Below are 23,694 nucleotides of genomic sequence, written 5' to 3' on the forward strand. Positions count from 1 at the left end.
ACCCTCACCACCCCGCACCCTTATCCTCACCACCCGGCACCCTTAACCTCACCAACTGGCACCCTTAACCTCACCACCCGGCACCCTTACCACCCGGCACCCTTAACCTCACCACCCATCACCCCTACCCTCACCACCCGGCAACCTTACCCTCACCACCCGGCACCCTTACCCTCACCACCCGGCACCCTTACCCTCACCACCCTTACCCTCACCACCCTTACCCTCACCACCCGGTACCCTTACCCTCACCACCCGGTACCCTCACCACCCGGTACCCTTACCCTCACCACCCGGTACCCTTATCCTCACCACCCGGCACCCTTACCCTCACCACCCCGCACCCTTATCCTCACCACCCGGCACCCTTAACCTCACCAACTGGCACCCTTAACCTCACCACCCGGCACCCTTACCACCCGGCACCCTTAACCTCACCAACTGGCACCCTTACCCTCACCACCCCGCACCCTTATCCTCACCACCCGGCACCCTTAACCTCACCAACTGGCACCCTTAACCTCACCACCCGGCACCCTTACCACCCGGCACCCTTAACCTCACCACCCATCACCCCTACCCTCACCACCCGGCAACCTTACCCTCACCACCCGGCACCCTTACCCTCACCACCCGGCACCCTTACCCTCACCACCCTTACCCTCACCACCCTTACCCTCACCACCCGGTACCCTTACCCTCACCACCCGGTACCCTCACCACCCGGTACCCTTACCCTCACCACCCGGTACCCTTATCCTCACTAACGTCTACCTCTCACATCATCCGTCCTGATACACACGCATTATCGTCTACCCACTTATAGCGTCTACCCACCTAGTGTCTGTCCACTAATAACACAGTTGATAACGTCATCTAACCAATGAGAAGGAGGCGCCCCTCCCACTGAAGGAGGGTCCAGTCTTTATACCCCTCCTTTATATTACAGGGTCCATGCTTTGTCTATGTGAAGTGTGGACAGTGCTGAATGACTGCCACACATCATTCGCATTTGTTCACTGTAAACAAAGACATTGTGAAACTCGTTAGTAGTGGAGGTTAGAAACAGTTTCAGTTCACAGCCACTCTTGCTTCGTCTTCCTTCCTTGACCTTCTCCCGATATTTGAGCTCTTACTCTCGCTTTATTCCAGTAAATTGTTACTTAGTATCTTCTTAAGCTAATTATTCTTTGTAAATGCTTCCAGAGGTTACATCCCCACCAGTTGCCTGTTGACGCCCCCCCCCCCCACTGATCCCCACCAGTTGGTGCCCCGCCACTGATCCCCACCCTTAAAAAGAGAGAGTTTCTGTCAGTAAGACCCAATGGTCCATATAAAGGTTAGACGGTTTGATTGTAACCCACACTAACAAGTACTTTAACAAGTACTTTACAGGCCATCATATCATATAATGGACTTTAACCACTAATTACGATTATGGTTGACAAGGTGACACATGGGGACACTGTGCAGTGTGCATGTATTTATGTGACAGGAGCTAGGGTAGATGTGTCATTGTACACTCTCTCTCTCTCTTTAGTCTTGTACTTGCTTCTCGGTTCGCTTTAGTGATCAGTATGATATGTTTTATTGTAGTTACCCGACCTCCATTCCCCAGGCCTCCCGAATAAAAGAGATGAGTTTTACATAATTTAAATATAAAACCAGTACTTTGTGGAAGGGAAAAGTAAGTGAGGTATATGATAGAGCCTAGAGGCGTGACCGTATTCTTTAAATACCACATAAAACACATACACAGGGTCTCACTAAAACAACCCCCCCCCCTCTAATACGTACCTCCAGCCAGAGTGTCTCCGGTATCGTGGTCCCAGAACTTAGGTCCTATAGAAACTCCCGGTACTACATCCGAGATATTGTGTACCCGGTCTGTTATTACTGTAGGAGTCCTGAACGGGAGGAGGTAAAGTTTAGTATGGTTTAGATGTTATGTTGGGGGGCCGGGGGGGGGGGGGGGGGGGCTGACCATATTAAACTATATAAAAAAGTAGGTATATTTGCCAATCTAAACGAAGATTATGGGTATGTTAAAGTATAAACCCCATGTTATAGGCATATAGTATATTATATATATATTGAAACACCCTGTATATATTATATGATACTACTTTTTGTGCTCTTCAGATGTTTCGAGCTTAGAGGGGATCCAATAATATCTGTACAATATTTCGCTTTATCACACTGCCCAGTAGATACCAATTTAAACCTATTTCATTAACTAATAATAATAATATAATAATAATCGATAAAGTTTTTCAAGTTTAACTAGGGTTAAAACAAAGATTTACATTATAAATCGGTAACCTAATGTTATCTTACGTTTGGTAAGGATGGTGGGCCAGGTTGGACAGCAACTTAACTTCGTTCTTACCTATCATTTTATCCCAGGATACGCCTGAAGAATGTGGGGTAAGATAAATCAAAATAGGATTACTTAACTAATTAATTAATTAATTAATTAATTAATAGGGACACCAACAATGAATAATGGAAGTGCCGTAAAAAGGTGTGTGTGGGAACTGTGATAATGGCAGAAATAAAAAATGAATGGTCATTGGTCAATAGAACAAATGTAGAGCATATAGATAAGGCACTATCTAGAATCTAGATGAGTATGGGGCAAATCGCTATACGAAATAGGGAAACCAACAAGGAGAGGGTTATGGAGCAACAACCTGTGACAATTAGGCAAAGATCTAAGTTGTCAGAAATTTAATCGTATGGTTTAGTGGATAATTACAGCTAGTAATAGTAATTTGACTATCAGAGTATATTCAAACCTCCTGTACATTATTGTCTATTCTTGTATCCTAGTCCGAGACTTTCTTGAATGATACGAAATATTTCAGCCCATCCGAATACTCCATAGTTTGAACCGTTTATTGTGTATCTTTCCAAAAACTCCGCAAGAACTTTAAGCACGAGATTTTGGGTACGACTTGCTTTATTTCAAAAGAAAGTGTATTCAGAACCACGCATGTGCATCAGCAGATTTTGCACGTGCTGGTTTTGCACATGCTGGTTTTGCAAGTGCTGTAACGTCGCGCGCGGACCAGTACACGCTAGTAAACATCATCGTTTATAAACACTGTACACTGAGGGACATTGTGTCTTGTGTATAATGACGTACACAGTAGTGCACCCCTCATTGTAGTAGTGTAGTAGAGTTCAGTAGTAGAAGTAATATAGTTTATTAACTTATATAATATATTGTAATATAGTATAATAGTGTATACACTTAAACTGTACATACAAAGTAAACTGAACTGTGTACAGTAAACAAAGGTTTATCAATAGCTGGTGCCGCACTGAATGCCAATTATGAGTCTTTATAAACACTAAAAAGACCTTTGTTGTTTTCTTTAACTTTTATACTCGATATTACGTTATCGTTTTGGCGTTTATGGTCACCTTCATTGTACAATCTTCAAAGATAAAACTTAAAAGTTTTGGTTGATTGATCCGGTAAATCACAAACCGGTTTTTTAATAATAATTAAAATCTGTTACCATCAGTACCATTATCTTTATACCACTAAACTTATGTACATTATCTTTATTATTATCTTTATTCGCTCGATACAACTAAACGTATGCTCTGATCATTTTACCATAACCTAAGCGCGATAAAGGGACTGATTTAAATATTTTACATAATATTTGAATAGGTGACCCACAGTGATCCTCCAGTGATCACCATACCCGTGTGAATTCATTAAACCCTCTTTTTAATAGCCTTTATACCGGTTTACAATCTTACTCTGTCTAGCGCATGTATAAGGCATGTTCTAGAGTATTTGGCATGTATCATCATTGTCCGCGAGGATTATTACCATAATTTGTTACAATCTGGACAGCTGTAATTACTACTCTGAAGTGACTTGTAACCATAGTAACCATGGTAACCATGGTAACCATGGTAACTACAACTCAGCAATCCTTCTTTTCTGCTTAGACTGATCGTTATTTGTTGTATCGTAACCATACCAACCAGACTACATTTCTCAGTAATAACAATGCCAACAAAAATTGAACATTATTTAGGTTGTATCCATGCCAACAAACAACTGCCATTATTTTGGTTGCACAATCAGGCTATAATTATGACATAAGACTCGTTAGCGTACCATGAACCAGCTTATCGACCAATAACTTGGTAATTACCCAACAGCTACAAAGTATAGACCCCCCACAAATCTTGAGCGCTATTATATATTATTACCTATTATCCAGGTGAGGGTGAGGGGCCTCCCTATTGTCACGTGACACCACGAGATAACACCCTTTAATCACGTGATAACACCCTTTAACATCCCACGTGTAGATACCTGCTTTTGTTTCATCAGTCCAGGTTGCTAAGTAACAACCTATACACACATGATAATTACAGTTAGATAATGCCTGTCGCCAGGATACGATAGCTGAAAATGACGTTCGTTCAAGGGATTATCGTCTGTCATTAACAAAGTTTGTGTTGTGAAGGCATGGCAACATTATCTATAAACTACTGTATTTCCTGGTGTAGTAGGAATCTGTGTCTTCATTTCTGGACTTGCTATCCTCCGTAAGTTTTACTGAGAGAGAGAGGGAGAAACTTTGTGTTTCTGTTACAGTAGCAGGGTTACAGTTAACTTTCTGTTACAGTTAACAGTCCAACCTCCAAGGTTCAAACTTTTTATTTTAATCTGCTATCAACATCTTGAACAGATGTACTGTTTAATTAATCATTATCCTCCTAAAGTTTAGAAAGTTGGTGTTTGTGGGAGCTCATCGTTTAACCTGTGTCATTACAGTTAATATTACAGTTGTTACAGTTAATGGTACACAAAACTCAATATATCTTCAAAACGGTACTCTTTATGTTGCAGTGCTAACTCTTGTTGCGGTACTTATTAATATTATGTCCTGCTGTACTGCGCGTTCTTTGAGTAGGTTTCTATAATAACGTGGGTTAAAGTTTTGTTTTAAATTCGGAATTTAGGATAAAGTGTGCAGTTTCACGCATCCTATTGCAAAATATTTTCTATAAAACTTTGCAAAATATTGTCTATAGAACTTTTCAGATCCGGTGAATGTCTGCATCTTCTATAGGTAGCAGCGAAGGGCGCCGGAAATTTTACTTAGTCATGGTTCTTTGCGTGAGGGTTGAGGGAGAATTGAAAATTTAGAGGCAATGTTCAACTAGACCTATTCCCAGAACAGCTAAGAGTTGGGATAACACTATATTTTAGTTATGGGATAACACTATTTAGTTATGGGATTTAGAAAAAATATTTGCACAAACAATATATACTGTATTAGTGCTTTTCATGCAACAAGTAAAACAAATCCTTTATGTCATGTTTCCAGGGTTTGGACTGGAATTGCCTGCTTAAAGAACCTCCATCGCATTACATTACATAATTTTCTGAAACATATATTACATTTACAATAAATTATGCAATATCACAACATTACATATGTATAATATGGGAACCGGTCACGAGGAAGAAGGTCGGACACGAGGCCCTCGTGTCCTACGCCTTCGTGTCCTCCGCCCTCGTGTCCTCCGCCCTCGTGTCCCATACCCCTGCTAGGGTCAACTTATAACCAATTTATTATTATTTATTCTACGAGTAATTTACTTTAGGATACACGTTACTTGCTACAAAGGAGCCGCAATATTTGATTTAATTTTCCAAGACAAAAAGTAAAGATCAGTATCTTTGTTAGCAGTGCTTGTTTACTTCCAATTAAAAACAAGGATGTTATTCAGGGGTGTAACTTAGCGCATGCAGCGCATCTATACTATTCTATAGTCTACTGTTAAGAGCTTTTGTTAGAAACGTGAACTGTTATTCTATTCTGATTGAATAGAATAACAGTTTATTGTCTTTCGATTGTCTTCCCTTCTGAAAACTTCAACTCTTCTGATTAACTTTCGTGCATTCATGATAACAGTTTTAAAACTTGATGATTTCTTGGCAATAACTTTAAAGCACTAAAAGTGTCTGTTCTCATGCTAAGTATAGGCTTATATAGTAGCTGGCAGGATCACCTGTTCACAAGCTCATAGCGAGAACAGCAAAAATACAGTTCCATTAGCATTAACGTTTATGTGCATTTCGTTATCCTTTACGTCTTTAAAGGCTTTTTTCTTTGCAATAGTTCTCTGTTGCAGCTTGACAATGTGGTCAATTTCTATGTTAATTAAGGTGTAAAGGATTACCTCAATCTGTCTAATGCATCGAATTTGGTGGCTTATTCGGCGATAAAATATATCATAAATATAGTAGTTTAACTTTTAATTCGAATCATAGCATAAAAATAAAAATGCGCATGAAGAACATTAGCTTAGGGAGTGTTGCCATGCATTGACAAGTTTCAAGATGTCATGCTTGGTGAAGTCTGGGTCGTCTGAGCAACTAAACTAAACTATAATGATGTAATGCCCTTACCATAACTGTTATTTAACTAAGTCACCCCAATTACCTCATAACTAAAATAATTTGCTCCCATTAAGGGCCCATTAGCTGAAGCACGCGCAGAATTTACAGTGATGACCGGAATATAACGTGATAAAACGGTTCATTGAAAATATTGGAAGATTACGCTAAATTGAGCCTACTCGATAATAAATCTTGTGCACGACAACCTACACGCTGCAGTCTCTATAGCGAGTGAGAGAGATCCACTAATCCTAGTTGATACATATCCAGATCAGTACAAAGTTGCAACACTAATAATGCTCCATATCCACTAAACTGCTGCAGATAGTGTTTAAATACGCTTGTACTTTGTGTGGAGTTTAATTTGTACATAACAATAAACAGTGCGGCGGGGAGCGGAATTTGCAAGCACTGCACTTGAAAATATATTACCTGCCTCGGTGACGACACTTTGACGTTCTTATTCAATTGTGATGTTGTGAATTTTAGTTCTTGATTATATGCTTGATTTTTTGTTTGTAATAGTCTAGTTTTTTTTCTCGATGCGATCATTTTTCAGTTGTGTTTGCATTTAGTGTTTGTATTTCATTTGTATGGTAGTTTTGTCTGAAGTTAATCCGCTCTTGTTGTTTTACTGAATTATGCAACATATTCACGTGTTGTAGAATGATATTTCGAGATATCTTTTAGGATATCTTAGTTTTAGCCTAAAAGTATTAAGGGGTCGGGCTATCTGGATACTGCCAAAGTATTAATTAAGGGACGTTTGAGACTTGAGAGACGTTTAAGGGATGTTTAAGGGACGTGAGATATATCGTTTCTAAGATAACACCCAGTTTCCTCCTCACAGTAAACATGGACGCGCACCTGATGGACTGGGGGATGTCAGCCTCTAAAGACACTATATTCTACATCATGAACAGTCAGGAGTGTCCGATTGTTAAGTACAATGATACCAACAGTTACACTGCTCTTAACGTACTGTGGGGCCTTTTCTTCCTTGTTCTAGGAGTTTGTGAGTATTACTTTCACTTTCATTTTTATAGATATAATTTCACTTTCACTTTCATTTTTACAATTTTATCTTTAGTTGTGAGCTGAATGCATTGCACTGGGAAACGATTAACACTATTACAGGTACAGTGCTATTGAATGTAACAGCTATACGGGGGCTATACAGTACTACTAGTAGAACGGGAGACCTCTTCAAACCGGTAATAAGAAAATAACAGTTGCAATAATAACAGGACAAGTCACTGATTGGAACCAGCTTTGTTTACTGGTTAATGTTTACTCAAGAATTTATACATACAATTATATAGAATAGTTATATACCTAAATCTGCTAATATAAAACCAAAATAGCTCTAAGAATAAATAATCTAAATACTTCAGAGCTTAATATACAAATCAAAATAAAATTCTAGAAGACTGACAGTCTTAGGATAAGAGTATATTCCACGTGACTAGGATAAAAGTATATCCCATTTGTTTCTAGCATGTCATGTAAACTCTGTAGACTGTATATCAGCCTTGGTTAACTGACAAACTATGATTGGGTAAATCATAAATAAAATACATACTATAAATATTTAAAATAAGTTATAAATATTTATAATAACAAGTTATAAATGTTAACAACTGTAATTTGCAGGTAATATACGTGAATATCTCTATACTGGACGTTGTGAGTGGACTGTGTACGCTGCTGAGTGGGGGGATAATGTTATCTAACTTCACTTGGGATGAGAGCGATGGTGGAGGTGAGAAAACATACAAACATACAAACATACAAACATACAGACATATAGACATACATATAGACATACAAACATACAAACATACAAACATACAAACATACAAACATACAAACATACAAACATACAAACATACAAACATACAAATATACGAACATACAAACATACAAACATACAAACATACAAACATACAAACATACAAACATACAAACATACAAACATACAAACTATAAAAATACAAACATACAAACATACAAACATACAAACATACAAACATACAAACATACAGACATACAAACATTCAAACATACAAACATACAAACATTCAAACATACAAACATTCAAACATACAAACATACAAACATACAAACAAACAGACATACAGACATACAGACATACAGACATACAGACATTCAAACATACAAACATACAAACATACAAACATACAAACATACAAACATACAAAGCAAACATACAAATTTTCAGACGAACAGAAATACTGACAGATAAACATACACGAGCATAAAAAGTAATCGTACCTGTTTTATGATTGAAATTCCTGTCGAAGCTAAATTTATACTCCTTTGTATTGTTTTTCTTCGTGGAATAGGGCTTGTTTCCACCACCTGAAGAGATTAAATATCACTGCTCTAGTTAAATTAAAACGACACAATGACACATATCTAAAATGTAATATCTTTAACGTGTCCTCCTCAAAAAAACTAGCTTAATAATGGAAAAATCAAATAAATGGAATGGAAAATTTGCGAAATTTGTGCCCAAAATCATGGTAACCAAAATTATAGTAACCAAATTTATTGTGACCCAAATTTGTTTGTCCTAAGGTAAATCTAAACGACACAATGACAAATGTAATATCCTCCGCAGGACAATTCCTCTGCAATATATTCTATTAATATAGTAATTTAAAAATTTGAAGACATTCAATTTTCACCCAATTGACTTTATATTTGGGGATATGGTAGGTATGGTTCCACAGATTTTCGTACTGGTATAGTTTTTTAAAGGGCCTATGTCGACATAGGCCCTTTCTATTTGTAGGTGACGACATATCTAAAACGTGTCCTCCCCAGGACAGTGGCGTAACGTTGCCTTTTAGCGCCCCCCCCCCCCCCCTCCCCCGAAAAAGCGCCCTCCTGTTGGCGCCCCCTCCCCTTTCGTTATACGTATCTAAAATGTGATTGTAATATCCTCCGCAGGACAATTCCTCTGCAATATATTCGGAATCCTGTTGACCCTGGTGGTACAGGCCGATACCCGTAACCAAAATTATAGTAACCAAATTTATTGTGACCCAAATTTGTTTGTCCTAAGGTAAATCAAAACGACACAATGACACATGTAATATCCTTCCCAGGACAGTTCCTCTGCAATATATTCTATTAATATAGTAATTTACAAATTTGAAGACATTCAATTTTCACCCAATTGACTTTATATTTGGGGATATGGTAGGTATGGTTCCACAGATTTTCGTACTGGTATAGTTTTTTAAAAGGGCCTATGTCGACATAGGCCCTCTCTATTTGTAGGTGACGACATATCTAAAACGTGTCCTCCGCAGGACAGTTCCTCTGCAATATATTCGGAATCCTGTTGACCCTGGTGGTACAGACTAAAGTAATGCTGATGTCAGGAGGACTGTTAATCTCGGTGATAGCCTTGGTTTCTGGCTCCAAGATAGAACACTCAACTGCTGTGCGGATCTCTGCTGTAGTAGTGGTCCTGTCATGGGTTGTGGGCATCATCCACGCTTTCTTACCCTACATGTAGGTTTTATGTTATCTCTTTACTTGTTCCTTCCCTACATGTAGGTTTTATAATATCTCTTTACATGTTCCTACCCTACATGTAGGTCTTATATTATCTCTTTACTTGTTAATACCCTACATGTAGGTTTTATGTTATCTCTTTACTTGTTCCTACCCTACATATAGGTTTTATGTTATCTCTTTACTTGTTCCTACCCTACATGTAAGTCTTATATTATCTCTTTACTTGTTCCTATGAATAGGCACGAATATGCTGTACATCTTAAAAAGTGTTTCATTGTCCCGGTTACATTACAGGATTAAGACGAACCATATGATGGTGTTTTTACATATTTAACATTTACGAATGTATGTTTGACATGATTACTAGTGTGGTTCGTTTGTTCGCAGTTATAACTGTGTTTCACCCCTGTACTCCTCCTCAGGTTCGGCTCAGTTTACACTCAGCCTGACTACCTGACCATCTGTATCGGCAGCTTCGCGAGGATGAGCAACACTAAAACAGGTCAGTAGCCCCCAGTGTCCACTAGTGTGTATAGTCTATATAACTAGTAGTGTAACTATGGTAACTAGTAGTCTATAGTCACACCCTTACTGTAAGATCCTTAGTACTGATCCGCAGTTACGGACCAATGTAATAATATGTATTAAACCTTGACGGCTTGTCAGAGGACAAAGGAACCGAGAGTGAAGGATGGTTAGATCATCATACCTTATTAGTTATTACCTCATCCCCGTATTCGGGAACATGGATCTCGATACTGGGGGGGCCGGGGGGTTAGGTGGAGGGGGTTCAGTATTCAGTATCGACCAATCAAAACCCAGAATCAATGCCACGAGTCACACTAGTATTCAGATTACATATCAAATGATGGAGTGGTTCGCTGTTCATTAGTCTCATGATTGAAATACTGATAGTTGGATAATACCCGGTTAGGAGAGACAAGGACAGATTACTTTGTTTGAGCTCTATTCGCAAATATACACCACCCAACAAAATCATACAAAAATATGCAATATTTAGACTACCCTTGGAGTGAAGTGCTTAAGTGTGTACCATATGTGTACAGATACACGAGTATTCCATAATACTTGCACTTATCTCCCACCCCACTCCCAGTATAAACAAGGACAGATTACAGTAGTAACACTAACTTCTCCCCCAGATAACTACTACTCCGGTCAGCTGATAATGCTCTTCATACCTCTAGTTCTGGGCTGTGTTATCTGCTGCTTTACTATACCCGGCATGATATCCGCCAAGAGGAGCACTCAGGTAACTATGGTAACTAGTAGTGTAACTATGGTTACACTCAGGTTTTTTACTTTTTGAAAATTCAACATTTGAGAATCAAGCGTTACATTTCAGCCATGCAAAATTAAACTGACATTATTTTGAGATAAAGTTATATTAGGGTACAGCTGCATTTTAAAGAAATCGCGGTCGTAAGTAAGTTGTGCTTACCAACTTAAACCAAGCACCTTCACCTAACGGCCCCAACGGTAATCTTTCTGCTCTTCTACATTTGTAGCAGAGAGGATTACACTCAACAATAACCATGTAAAGAATTGAGTGTGTTACTATGGTAACTAGTAGTGTAACTATGGTAACTAGTAGTGTAACTATGGTAACTAGTAGTGTAACTATGGTAACTAGTAGTGTAACTATGGTAACTAGTAGAGTAACTATGGTAACTAGTAATGTAACTATGGTAACTAGTAGTGTAACTATGGTAACTAGTAGAGTAACTATGGTAACTAGTAATGTAACTATGGTAACTAGTAGTGTAACTATGGTAACTAGTAACGAATTGCTCTCTCTCAGGTCTACAAATGGGATGATGAGTTATGGGGAGTATTCACCATGACCATGCTGTTCATGAGTTACCTTATCTGTCACGCAACCTACTTCATAGTTCATTTGTCTGGCATGTCAGAGATGGACGAGAAGAGGACTATTGACTTCTGCAAACTTAGTCTCCTCAATATGAGATACTTCTTCGCTTTCATGGTCTTCACCATGTACCTATCAGGTATGTACTTTACTGTGCACATTTACCATGTACCTATACATACTACTTCTACACTACTTACTGTACTCCGCAGTACTTACACACTCTCAACTGATAACCATTGTTGCGTGTGTTACTATGGTAACTAGTACTGATAACCATTGTTGCGTGTGTTACTATGGTAACTAGTACTGATAACCATTGTTGCGTGTGTTACTATGGTAACTAGTACTGATAACCATTGTTGCGTGTGTTACTATGGTAACTAGTACTGATAACCATTGTTGCGTGTGTTACTATGGTAACTAGTACTGATATATAACCATTGTTGCGTGTGTTACTATGGTAACTAGTACTGATAACCATTGTTGGGTGTGTTACTATGGTAACTAGTACTGATAACCATTGTTGCGTGTGTTACTATGGTAACTAGTACTGATGACCATTGTTGCGTGTGTTACTATGGTAACTAGTACTGATAACCATTGTTGCGTGTGTTACTATGGTAACTAGTACTGATATATAACCATTGTTGCGTGTGTTACTATGGTAACTAGTACTGATAACCATTGTTGTGTGTGTTACTATGGTAACTAGTACTGATAACCATTGTTGCAGGAATAGCAGAGCCCCTCAGCTACCTGACCACCAACATGGCACTGAGAGAGAAAGTTTGCGCTAGATTCCCCGACATAGGAGACTCAGAAGACACCGTCTCACCGGCCAGCACAGGGAACAGAGTCACACCTCTACTGATAGAGATCAGACACAGGGAGGAGGAGGTGTCAACTCCTAAACGAGAAATACAACAGGTCCCCATCCAGCCAGAAGGGACGGAAATTTGAACTAGATTTGACAATAGTAACCACAATTATAGCACAGGCATCGTTCCAATTTTGACCGTGACCGAGAAATACTCGGAAATTTGTCTAATTTCTGATAGCGAGACGACGCCGGATTTAGAGTGCAGTAAATCAATGCACCATTGAAGTGAAAGTTGTATTTGTAAATAAGCGGGCTGATTATGACAATAACGAAGCCATTTTATATGAAACTAAAGCTCCCAAATAGAAAACTAGAAACTTATTGGGCAATAGGCCAAGTTAGCAAGAGTAAATATTTTTAGATATTTTTTAGTAAACCATTGTTGAAGATGTAAATATAACTTGACGCTATTTTGATCATTTTGGTGTTTCATTCGTTTCAAAGTTAAATAATCGTTAATTTGAACCGAACCTTTGAAGAAGTACAATTAAACAGAACCGACGTAATGTCGCACTAGATTTTGATGAACGCATTTGCTGGACAGGCAATTTTAAAAAGGAACTACAGTCTTAGTTGTGTCAGTTTGTTACCAAATTACAAAATGAACTTGCTCAAGAAATAAATAAAAATGCAAACAATGAATTCAAAAACTTACGACTCTTCCTCCCTTCTCCCATGCATCTGATAATCTGGTGACATACTTTAGGAACTTCTCGATGCTTCCTCTTTAACATCCTAAATGTAGATAAGTTTTAGACAATAAATTATCTCAATTGTGAAGCATGGGCTCCAAAATCTATAATTCGGCGTGGTAGAATTTGTAAACATGTGCCCAGAAACGCGCGCGCGCCAAGCGCGCAATTTGAATGTCGGAAAATGATCTTAAACAGACAATTTGTCTTTGCGCCTTACTGACAAGACAATATTTGATCGTGACCGATATACTGCTTCTCTGTCCAAGTGAAGTTTACGAATAACGAACCAATAGTAATAAAACACGGAGAGATAAATTGCTATATAAAATAAAATTAGCTGATGAAATCTGTTTTGCGGGGTCACGCTTATATATACAAAATGCGATAAATTAATTGATTAAATTGAACATTAAAAACTATGAATAGATACAATTGAAAACAACAATTCAGTAAAATACTAAACTTTTCAATTTAGATAATTGTTTTCATTTAAAATAAGGACTATAAGTGGGGTCAGTGTCCTTAATTCGTTTTGATTTATTCGATATGTCCCCAGAATTTCCCTGATTAACAGCCCTTTTCAACCTAACTGATCTCCTTCTAATGACACTACCATCAAACTCCTCATCTTGCTCAAGTTTAATGTTGATATCATTACTGACAACCTCATAAGGTTCAATTTTAACTTTCCCTCCCTCTGTAATAACACTGTTCATGACTTCTTGTGGCTCAGTTTTAATTTTCACCTCTGCTTCCTCTCTTTTTGCGTTAGCCCCCTCGGTGGTCTCACTCTTATCTAAAGGCTCAGATTTAACTTTCTTTGATCTGGGAGTATTTTTGGGCTTCGTTTCTTTATCAAAATATTCACTTTCAGTTTTCACATCCACCCCCTCTGATTGGATGCCGTTTTCAGAAGGATAACATTCAATATTCTTTGATCTACAACTTCGTCTAGGCTTTGTTTCTTTATCAAAATATTCACTTTCAGTTTTCTCTAATGGCTCAGATTTAACTTTCCTTGATCTGCTGTTACGTTTGGGCTTGGTATCTTCCTCCAAACTATCATTTTCCTCAGATTTAACTGGCTTGACAGTATGTCTGCTGTGTTTCCCTTTCCCAAACTTCAAGCTGTGCCACATAGTCCTCCCCTTCTTATCTACACTGTTCCCCATTCCATTTACCATGTAACACTGCAGCCACGCCTCAAACACACCGTGGTCCCCGTATATACCCTCCGGGTCATAAGGCTTACCGGACCCCTTCAAGTTTATCACCTCCCAGCAAACATCATGACACATTCTCAGGAGGTCCGGGTTGTTGTCACACGAAACTTCCGGCAGATTCTCAAGAACTGATCTAGCTGAACAATAAGGGTCTATGTCTAGACGGTAAAGGATTTCAGCTCTGAGGTAGTTACCAATGCTGCTAAAATACCGCTGGTCCAACATGACCTCACATATTGGCTTATCAAACACTGGTTTATCAAGCAGTGATAACAAATATTTCCGGAACAGTTGGTATTCAGTTATAATGCTAGGGCCACGCTTTGTTTGGGGAGACCACTCGTCAGTCAGTATCCACCTTCCAAAGTGACGAGTATCAACAAAAGAGAATGTTTGATCATCTGTTGTATCAAACATTAACAGCGAGTGTTTCCTAGTCTCCCCTGTCTTTGTCATGGCAAATCTACCGGCCATGCCAAAAGTCAGAAGAATGTTTAAAGTTTCCGGAAAAAACTTATCATTTTTAACCTCATCCTTCAGAGATAACTCTGTGAAAGTAATCCTGATTTCCTTACCTCGTGCCTCCCCAGCAAGAGAGAAACTTGGTTTAGTCCATGGAATAAGAGGGTGTTTGTGACTTGGCTCCTTGAGAGGGCGGACCTTCTTAAAGATGTGTTGGGAGGCAATGTGGTTGAGAAAGGTAGCTGCTTTGTAGAGTTCAGGACCTTCGGGCATTGTGCCAGGACATGAACTGAATGGTAGATTCAGTGAGTGAAATATTGTGTACAAGTTGAAATCAAGTGCTTCAGGTTATTTATTAACATCATCTACAGAATGTCATAAGTCTAGTGGTGATTTCAATTATCAAATACTGAATTATATGGAATTGTTAACGGAATAAAGCTACAAAAACAAGTAACCTAAAATAAGTAACATGATCAATTGATAACTTTGTGAGTCATTAATATTATTGAAATGATATAATGATGATTACATCATGTAGTAATGGATACAGCAACCAATTACTGGTATAAATAGATATATGCTTTTAAACTTTTGAAAGATCACCCAAATTTGATCAAGAGAATAAATTTAAATTTAAATAACATTCAAGCACATTGCACAAGCAAGCAAAATTGTATCATAAGATGTTCATTAGAAATGGAACTGTCATTTGATTTCGAAATTGAACAATTAGATATGATGTATATTGAAGGTCATATCTTGCTGTGACTAACCACTGTTAGTCATAGAGCACCGAGCACCGTATTTTGAGAGACATTTTCGTTTTATAATAAATAAATAAATAAATAAATTCTAACATTTATTACACGCTTCGACATTAAAATATACCCAACAAAGATGTACATTAAAGTCATTCAAGCGAGACTTAGTGTTGAAATAGCAAGATTATGGACTTTTTAAACAGTTCAGATTTTATGAACAAATATTTGTATGAAGTTACCAATGCACTTTCATATCAGTTCAGACATTATGGACAAATATTAGAAATATTATCAAAAGCTAGTTGGAAATAAAACGTCTTAAGGGCATTTTTAAAACATTCTACAGATGATAATGATCTCACTGAGTAGGGTAGTTCATTCCAAATTTTTGGTCCACAAAACATAAATGCAGCATCTGTTCGTCTGAAATGAGGAGCAGGAGGAACTTTCAACAAATAAAAGTCATCATCTAGTCTGGAACTTTGTCTTCGTACTTCCCTTAGATTGACGTGTCCTTGTAAGTACTGAGGGGCTATGTTATTAAGACACTTGAAGACCAGAAGTGATATTTTGAACTTAATTCTGAACCGAACAGGCAGAAAGTGGAGCTTTTTGAGGTAAGGCATGATAGGTTCACGTATCTTTTTTCCGTAAAGACCAAAGATAAATCTAGCAGCATTGTTCTGTATCTTTTGTAGCTTATGAAGATTCTTTTCTGTTAGTCCATAATAGACTGAGTTGCAGTAGTCTATGAAACAGAGGATATTGGAGTGAACTAGCTGAACTTTTAGGTCATGGGAAAGCTTCGAACCGATTCTTGCTAAGTCCCTTTGATTCAAATAACATACTTTGGAGACAGCATTTATTTGAGAGTCCAGATTCATTTGGTGATCGAAAAGGAATCCCAGGTTCTTGGCCTTGCTAACAGGGCAGATTGAGAGGTCTCCTAAATCCATTGTCTGGATTGGGCTGACATATGGTCCTATATCAATGAACTCTGTTTTTTCATCATTCAGTTTTAGGAAGTTAACTGTCATCCATTGCTTTATCTCCAGAAAGCAATTTTTCACAGCTGTTAAATCAGGATTAGAACTGTGAACATCAAAAGTAAAGTACACCTGTGTGTCATCTGCATACAAATGTATCGAGAAACCATATTTTGTGACAATTTCTTCAAGATCTCTGGTATACAATATGAACAGTAGTGGTCCTAAAATGGATCCTTGAGGTACACCAATATCCAGATAGCCTTCAGAAGATGTGGCTTTTTTTACTTTAACCTTGAATGTGCGATTATTAAGGTAACATTGTAACCAGCTGAGCGCTAGTTCTGTAATACCATACGCATTCTTGAGTTTCGTAAGTATACATTTTGAGACAAGTTTTATAAAACACCCCCCCCCCCCCCCCCCCCCCCCTTAAGATTTGATGCCTAATATGAGAACTAACATGGGTTTTCATCTGAATAAGATCTCTAATGATGAGTTTTTTTATGAGTTTGGAAAGAGTCTATACAAGTAGCAGCACAGTCACAGTCTACACATTTAAATGGTTTTTCACCGGTATGTGTACTTTGATGGATCGTAAGATTTGATTTCCTAGCAGTAGCATAGTCACAATCTAAACATTAAAAAGGTTTGTCACTGGTATGTTTCCTTTGATGGGTTCTAAGCGATGATTTTGAAGTAGTAGCATAGTCACAATCTAAACATTTAAATGGTTTGTCACCAGTATGTTTCCTTTGATGGATGATGAGATCTGATTTCCTAGCAGCAGCATAGTCACAATCTAAACATTTGAACGGTTTGTTTGCAGAATGTGTATTTTGATGCATGGTCAGAGATGATTTCCTAGCAGTAGCATAGTCACAATCTACACATTTGAATGGTTTGTCACCAGTATGTGTACGTTGATGCATGGTCAGAGATGATTTCTTGGCAGTAGCATAGTCACAATCTACACATTTGAACGGTTTATCACCGGTATGTTTCCTTTGGTGGATGGTAAGATTTGATTTCCATGCAGCAGCATAGTCACAATCTAAACATTTAAATGGTTTGTCACCAGTATGTTTCCTTTGGTGGGTGGTAAGATTTGATTCTATATTAGTGGCATAAAAGCAAACTGTGCATTTGTATCTCTTAACATTAGTTGGGGGTTTCTGACACTCAAGAGAGTCACCAGGAACATTTTCACAAGGTGCCCATTCCTCTTTATCAGATATCTGCTGAGTTAACTGTGTACTGTCTGGATGATCAGTATTATTGGGTGGTGGTTGATATGTTCTCTCTTGTATTTTTACTGGATTATAGTTGTTTTCATCATGCTGCTTTATATCGAGTGACGAACAAGCTTCCTCCTTTATGTTCTCCAAAAAATACCCTTCATATTGAGGATACAGAAAGCCCCCTATGTTACCTTGTAACTCTTCTTCCTCAGTCTTTATCTCTGTTTTTATCTCAGTCTTTATTTCTGTTTTTATCTCTGTTTTTATCTCTGTTTTTATCTCTGTTTTTATCTCAGTTTTTATCTCTGTTTTGATGTGGTTACCTTGTTGAACAGATTCCCTATCAGCACAGTCCATATCGCTGGTATCTTTCTTTATTCTTTCACACAACTCTTTACTCTTATGTCATAAACCTAGAATTAGTTCAAATGTTAGCAATCTGTATCCAGAAAAGAGGGAGGATTATGAAATTATGATGCCTTCAAGGTAAACTAAAACGGTACATTTTTATAATGAGACAAACAATTATTGATAAACTTCTGATGTCAAATATAACAAACAATAGATATAATATAATAATAGCTTGGCTATTGAGTGCTGAGCGCGATAATTCCCGACAGCTTGCTGGAGGGAACGCGCGGGCACGAAATTGCCAAGCTTTTATGTATAATAATATTTTCCGGTTCCGATTGGAAGGGGTGTAATCCGATACGTGCGCATGACACAATATAGTGTCTAATATATAGAACGCCAGTGTTATTTGTTTTAATACTTGCCGCCAGCCAGTCTGAGTCTATGCTGATAATACCTTGGCTTCTCTTGCGGGAAAAATGTGCAAATTATCAGCTCTCGGCGTCCGAGACTTTTAGTGGATATAATTCCCGGAAGGTATTATAACTGTCAATAATTTCAGTATGAAGTAAGCAATAAGCATTCTATCATATAACATTCAAAATGTTAGCAGGTATCTTTAACTTAGCTAATCTCGTTTCAATAATAAAACATTTAAAAATTCAATTCTAGTTCTAGTTTGATATTATTCAAATTCTGGCTAGCAGCTTCTGTACAAACCGGCTCAATTTTCAAATTCATTTCACAAGTAAATACTTGAACTCAAAAAAATCAAAAATAGTGACTATTTCTAAAATGTTGAATAAAGTGTTTTATAATTGCTGTTTATGGGTCCTTCACATATTATGTAATTAATATTTTCCCAATTTTTAACCCCCTCCCCCATTCATAATCAACTGTAATCAAGACCCACCCCCTCCCCCCTCCTGAAGCAATATTACGAAATCTTGGCCTGACCCCCCCCCTCCCCTTTTGAAATTTTTTTCCCCTAGAAAACACCTTTCTCTTCGTTTCATGCTACCCTGATCATGCTATCATGATGAGCCGAAACCATTGTTATGATATCCGACCAAGCAGCTTTCAAACTACCTACTTCTAGTAGGAACCCGTCTAACCCTAAATGGAATTGAATCTGAATTCCGAAGGGTTGTTGTTACACGAAACTTCTGGCAGATTCTCAAGAACTGATCTAGCTGAAAAATAGGGGTCTATGTCTAGACGGTAAAGGATTTCAGCTCTGAGGTGAAATACCGCTGATTCAACATTACCTCACATATTGGCTTATCAAATACTGGTTTATCAAGCAGTGATAACAAATATTTCCGGAACAGTTGGTATTCAGTTATAATGCTAGGGCCACGCTTTGTTTGGGGAGACCACTCGTCAGTCAGTATCCACCTTCCAAAGTGACGAGTATCAACAAAAGAGAATGTTTGATCATCTGTTGTATCAAACATTAACAGCGAGTGTTTCCTAGTCTCCCCTGTCTTTGTCATGGCAAATCTACCGGCCATGCCAAAAGTCAGAAGAATGTTTAAAGTTTCCGGAAAAAACTTATCATTTTTAACCTCATCCTTCAGAGATAACTCTGTGAAAGTAATCCTGATTTCCTTACCTCGTGCCTCCCCAGCAAGAGAGAAACTTGGTTTAGTCCATGGAATAAGAGGGTGTTTGTGACTTGGCTCCTTGAGAGGGCGGACCTTCTTAAAGATGTGTTGGGAGGCAATGTGGTTGAGAAAGGTAGCTGCTTTGTAGAGTTCAGGACCTTCGGGCATTGTGCCAGGACATGAACTGAATGGTAGATTCAGTGAGTGAAATATTGAGTACAAGTTGAAATCAAGTGCTTCAGGTAATTTATTAACATCATCAACAGAATGTCATAAGTCTAGTGGTGATTTCAATTATCAAATACTGAGTTACGTATATGAAATTGTTAACGGAATAAAGCTACAAAAACAGGTAACCTTTAAAAATAAGGAACATCATCAATAGATAAATTTGTGGGTCATTAATATTATTGAAATAATATAATGATGATTATATCATGTAGTAATAGATACGTCAACCAATTAACGGTATAAATAGATATATGTTTTTAAACTTTTGAAATATCACCCAAATTTGATCAAAAGAATAAATTTAAATTTAAATAATATTCAAGCACAAGCAAGCAAACATAAAAATTATAGCATACGATGTTCATTAGAAATGGAACTATCATTTGATTTCGAAGTTGAACAATTAGATATTATGTATATTGAAGGTCATATCTTGCTGTGACTAACCACTGTTAGTCATAGAGCACCGAGCACCGTATTTTGAGAGACATTTTCGTTTTATAATAGTGAACATTTTGAGACAATTTTTATGAAGATCCCCCCCCCCACACATTTGAATGGTTGGTCGCCAGTATGTTTCCTTTGGTGGATCGTAAGATTTGGTTTCTTAGCAGTAACATAGTCACAATCTGAACATTTGAAAGGTTTGTCGCCAGTATGTGTACGTTGATGCATGGTCAGAGATGATTTCTGAGCAGCAGCATAGCTTAGTCACAATCTACACATTTGAATGGTTTGTAACCAGTATGTTTCCTTTGGTGGATCGTAAGATTTGGTTTCTTAGCAGTAGCATAGTCACAATTTAAACATTTAAATGGTTTGTCACCAGTATGTTTCCTTTGGTGGGTGACGAGATCTGATTTCTGAGCTGTAGCATAGTCACAATCTGAACATTTGAACGGTTTGTCACCAGTATGTGAACATTGATGGATAGTAAGATTTGATTTCCTATCAGTAGCATAGTCACAATTTAAACATTTAAATGGTTTGTCACCAGTATGTTTCCTTTGGTGGATGATGAGATTTGATTTCTTGGCAGTAACATAGTCACAATCTAAACATTTAAATGGTTTATCACCGGTATGTTTCCTTTGGTGGGTTTTAAGAGATGATTTTGAAGTAGTAGAATAGTCACAATCTGAACATTTGAACGGTTTGTCGCCAGTATGTGAACATTGATGGATAGTAAGATTTGATTTCCTAGCAGTAGCATAGTCACAATCTAAACATTTGAATGGTTTGTCGCCAGTATGTTTCCTTTGGTGGATGATGAGTTCTGATTTCCTAGCAGCAGCATAGTCACAATCTAAACATTTAAATGGTTTGTCACCAGTATGTTTCCTTTGGTGGATGATGAGATCTGATTTCCTAGCAGTAGCATATTCACAATCTAAACATTTAAATGGTTTGTCACCAGTATGTTTCCTTTGGTGGATGATTAGAGCTGATTTCTGCGCAGCAGCATAGTCACATTCTAAACATTTGAATGGTTTGTCACCAGTATGTTTCCTTTGGTGGGTGGTAAGATTTGCTTTTATATTAGTAGCATAAACGCAAACTGTGCATTTGAATCTCTTAACATTAGTTGGGGGTTTCTGACACTCAAGAGAGGTAACAAGAACATTGGCACAAGGTGCCCATTCCTCTTTATCAGATATCTGCTGAGTTAACCGTGCAGTGTCTGGATGATCAGTATTGTTGGGTGGTGGTTGATATGTTCTCTCTTGTATTTTTACTGGATTATAATTGTTTTCATCATGCTGCTTTATATCGAGCGACGAACAAGGTTCCTCCTTTATGTGCTCTAAAAAATACCCTTCATATTGAGGATACAGAAAGCCCCCTATGTAACCTTGTAACTCTTCTTCCTCAGTCTTTGTCTCTGTTTTTATCTCTGTTTTTATCTCAGTCTTAATCTCTGTTTTTATCTCTGTTTTTATCTCTGTTTTTAACTCTGTTTTGATGTGGTTACCTTGTTGAACTGATTCCCTATCAGCACTGTCCATATCGCTGGTATCTTTCTTTATTCTTTTACACAACTCTAATGTCATAACCCTAGAATTAGTTCAAATGTTAGCAATCTATATCCCGAAAATAGGGAGGATTGTGATGCTATTTAAAGTAGACTAAAACGGTACATTTTTAAAATGAGACAAACCATTATAATTATTATTACTGATAAACTTCTGATGTCAAATATAACAAACAATAGATATAACTGTCGATAATTTCAGTATGAAATAATCATTCTATCATATCATAACATTCAAAATGTTAGTAGGTATCTTAAACTTGGCTAATCTTGTTTCAATAATATATAGAACCTTTAAAAATTCACTTGATGTTCTAGTTCTAGTTTGATATTATTTAAATTCTAGCAACCAGCTTAACTGATTTAATTTTCTTTAGATCATTTTTTATTCTGACGAACAAGTTGGCAGAAGAAAAAAAATACTTTCCCAAAAAAATCAAAAATAAGGACTATTTCTAAAATTTTAAATAACGTGTTTCATAATTGCTAACCTCATCTTTCAGATAACTTGGCTCCTTGAGAGGGCGAACCTTCTGAAAGATGTGTTGGGAGGCAATGTGGTTAAGAAAGGTAGCTGCTTTGTTCAGGACCTTCGGGCATTGTGCCAGGACATGATCTGAATGGTAGATTCAGAGAGTGAAATATTGAGAACAAGTTGAAATCAAGTGCTTCAGGTAATTTATTAACATCATCAACAGAATGTCATAAGTCTAGTGGTGATTTCAATTATCAAATACTGAGTTACGTATATGAAATTGTTCACGGAATAAAGCTACAAAAACAAGTAACCTTTAAGTAACATGATTAATAGATAACTTTGTGGGTCATTAATATTATTGAAATAATATAATGATGATTATATCATGTAGCTGTAATAGATACGTCAACCAATTAACATATAAATAGATATATGTTTTTAAACTTTGAAAGATCAGGTCCAAATTTGATCAAGAGGATAAATTAAATTTAAATAATATTCAAGCACAAGCAAGCAAACATAGAAATTGTAGCATACGATGTTCATTAGAAATGGAACTATCATTTGATTTCAAAGTTGAACAATTATATATTATGAATATTAAAGGTCATATATTTCTGTGACTAACTACTGTTAGGGGTTGTTCGCATATTATGTAATCAGCTGAGGGGGGGGGGGGTTTCCGAATGATTACGCTAGTGTAATTTTGACACAATAGCTAAAAACTGATTAAAAACTGATTAAAAACTGATTACGGGGGGGGGGGGGGGGGGGGGGGGGGTAAAAATGTTCCAAAAAAATGATTATGTAATATGTGAACGACCCCTTAGTCATACAGCACTGTACATTGAGA

At 37.5% G+C, this 23,694-nt stretch overlaps 5 protein-coding genes across 5 annotated transcripts in view; 1 reads left to right on the forward strand and 4 right to left on the reverse strand.

Annotated features, from left to right (window-relative positions):
• The window catches only part of LOC134817806 (uncharacterized), a 50,799-nt gene extending 37,293 nt beyond the window's left edge, over positions 1-13,506 (reverse strand). The window contains exons 1-4 of the mRNA XM_063827143.1: positions 13,427-13,506; positions 8,741-8,827; positions 2,338-2,413; positions 1,798-1,907 (exon numbers count right to left, since the gene is read on the reverse strand). Coding sequence (XP_063683213.1) covers positions 1,798-1,907; positions 2,338-2,413; positions 8,741-8,827; positions 13,427-13,505 — 352 coding nt within the window. The 5' untranslated portion in view covers position 13,506. The remainder of the gene's footprint in view (positions 1-1,797; positions 1,908-2,337; positions 2,414-8,740; positions 8,828-13,426) is intronic.
• On the forward strand, positions 7,300-13,190 carry LOC134817808 (uncharacterized). Its single transcript, XM_063827144.1, has 8 exons — positions 7,300-7,460; positions 7,583-7,659; positions 8,099-8,207; positions 9,787-9,991; positions 10,420-10,499; positions 11,161-11,270; positions 11,820-12,027; positions 12,625-13,190. Exons 1-8 carry the CDS (start codon positions 7,301-7,303, stop codon positions 12,849-12,851), a joined length of 1,176 nt encoding a protein of 391 aa, XP_063683214.1. The 5' UTR covers position 7,300; the 3' UTR covers positions 12,852-13,190.
• Positions 13,507-13,784: 278 nt separating the features above from the next.
• Positions 13,785-15,644, reverse strand: LOC134817929 (endonuclease 8-like 1). The gene has a single exon (XM_063827297.1). It carries the CDS (start codon positions 15,422-15,424, stop codon positions 13,952-13,954), a length of 1,473 nt encoding a protein of 490 aa, XP_063683367.1. The 5' UTR covers positions 15,425-15,644; the 3' UTR covers positions 13,785-13,951.
• A 1,710-nt stretch (positions 15,645-17,354) lies between these two features.
• LOC134818555 (zinc finger protein 664-like) lies at positions 17,355-18,531 on the reverse strand. The gene has a single exon (XM_063828168.1). The coding sequence runs from the start codon at positions 18,497-18,499 to the stop codon at positions 17,543-17,545; it is 957 nt and encodes a 318-aa protein (XP_063684238.1). The 5' UTR covers positions 18,500-18,531; the 3' UTR covers positions 17,355-17,542.
• Positions 18,532-19,609: 1,078 nt separating this feature from the next.
• Positions 19,610-20,369, reverse strand: LOC134818069 (endonuclease 8-like 1). Its single transcript, XM_063827483.1, is given in 2 exon segments — positions 19,610-19,737; positions 19,740-20,369. Coding segments are annotated over 2 exon segments (657 nt in total). The 5' UTR covers positions 20,269-20,369.
• Between the last annotated feature and the right edge of the window lie 3,325 nt (positions 20,370-23,694).

The sequence above is a fragment of the Bolinopsis microptera genome, chromosome 7 (assembly GCF_026151205.1).
Source record: "Bolinopsis microptera isolate Bmic1 chromosome 7, MBARI_Bmic_1.0, whole genome shotgun sequence".
Classification (NCBI taxonomy): domain Eukaryota; kingdom Metazoa; phylum Ctenophora; class Tentaculata; order Lobata; family Bolinopsidae; genus Bolinopsis; species Bolinopsis microptera.

Coding starts and splice junctions, on each gene's coding strand:
- LOC134817808 (XM_063827144.1), top strand. CDS start 7,301: ATGGACGCGCACCTGATGGACTGGGGGATGTCAGCCTCTAAAGACACT. Junction 9,992..10,419: donor CACGCTTTCTTACCCTACAT/GTAGGTTTTATG, acceptor ACTCCTCCTCAG/GTTCGGCTCAGTTTACACTC. Junction 11,271..11,819: donor CCGCCAAGAGGAGCACTCAG/GTAACTATGGTA, acceptor GCTCTCTCTCAG/GTCTACAAATGGGATGATGA.
- LOC134817929 (XM_063827297.1), bottom strand. CDS start 15,424: ATGCCCGAAGGTCCTGAACTCTACAAAGCAGCTACCTTTCTCAACCAC.
- LOC134818555 (XM_063828168.1), bottom strand. CDS start 18,499: ATGGACTGTGCTGATAGGGAATCTGTTCAACAAGGTAACCACATCAAA.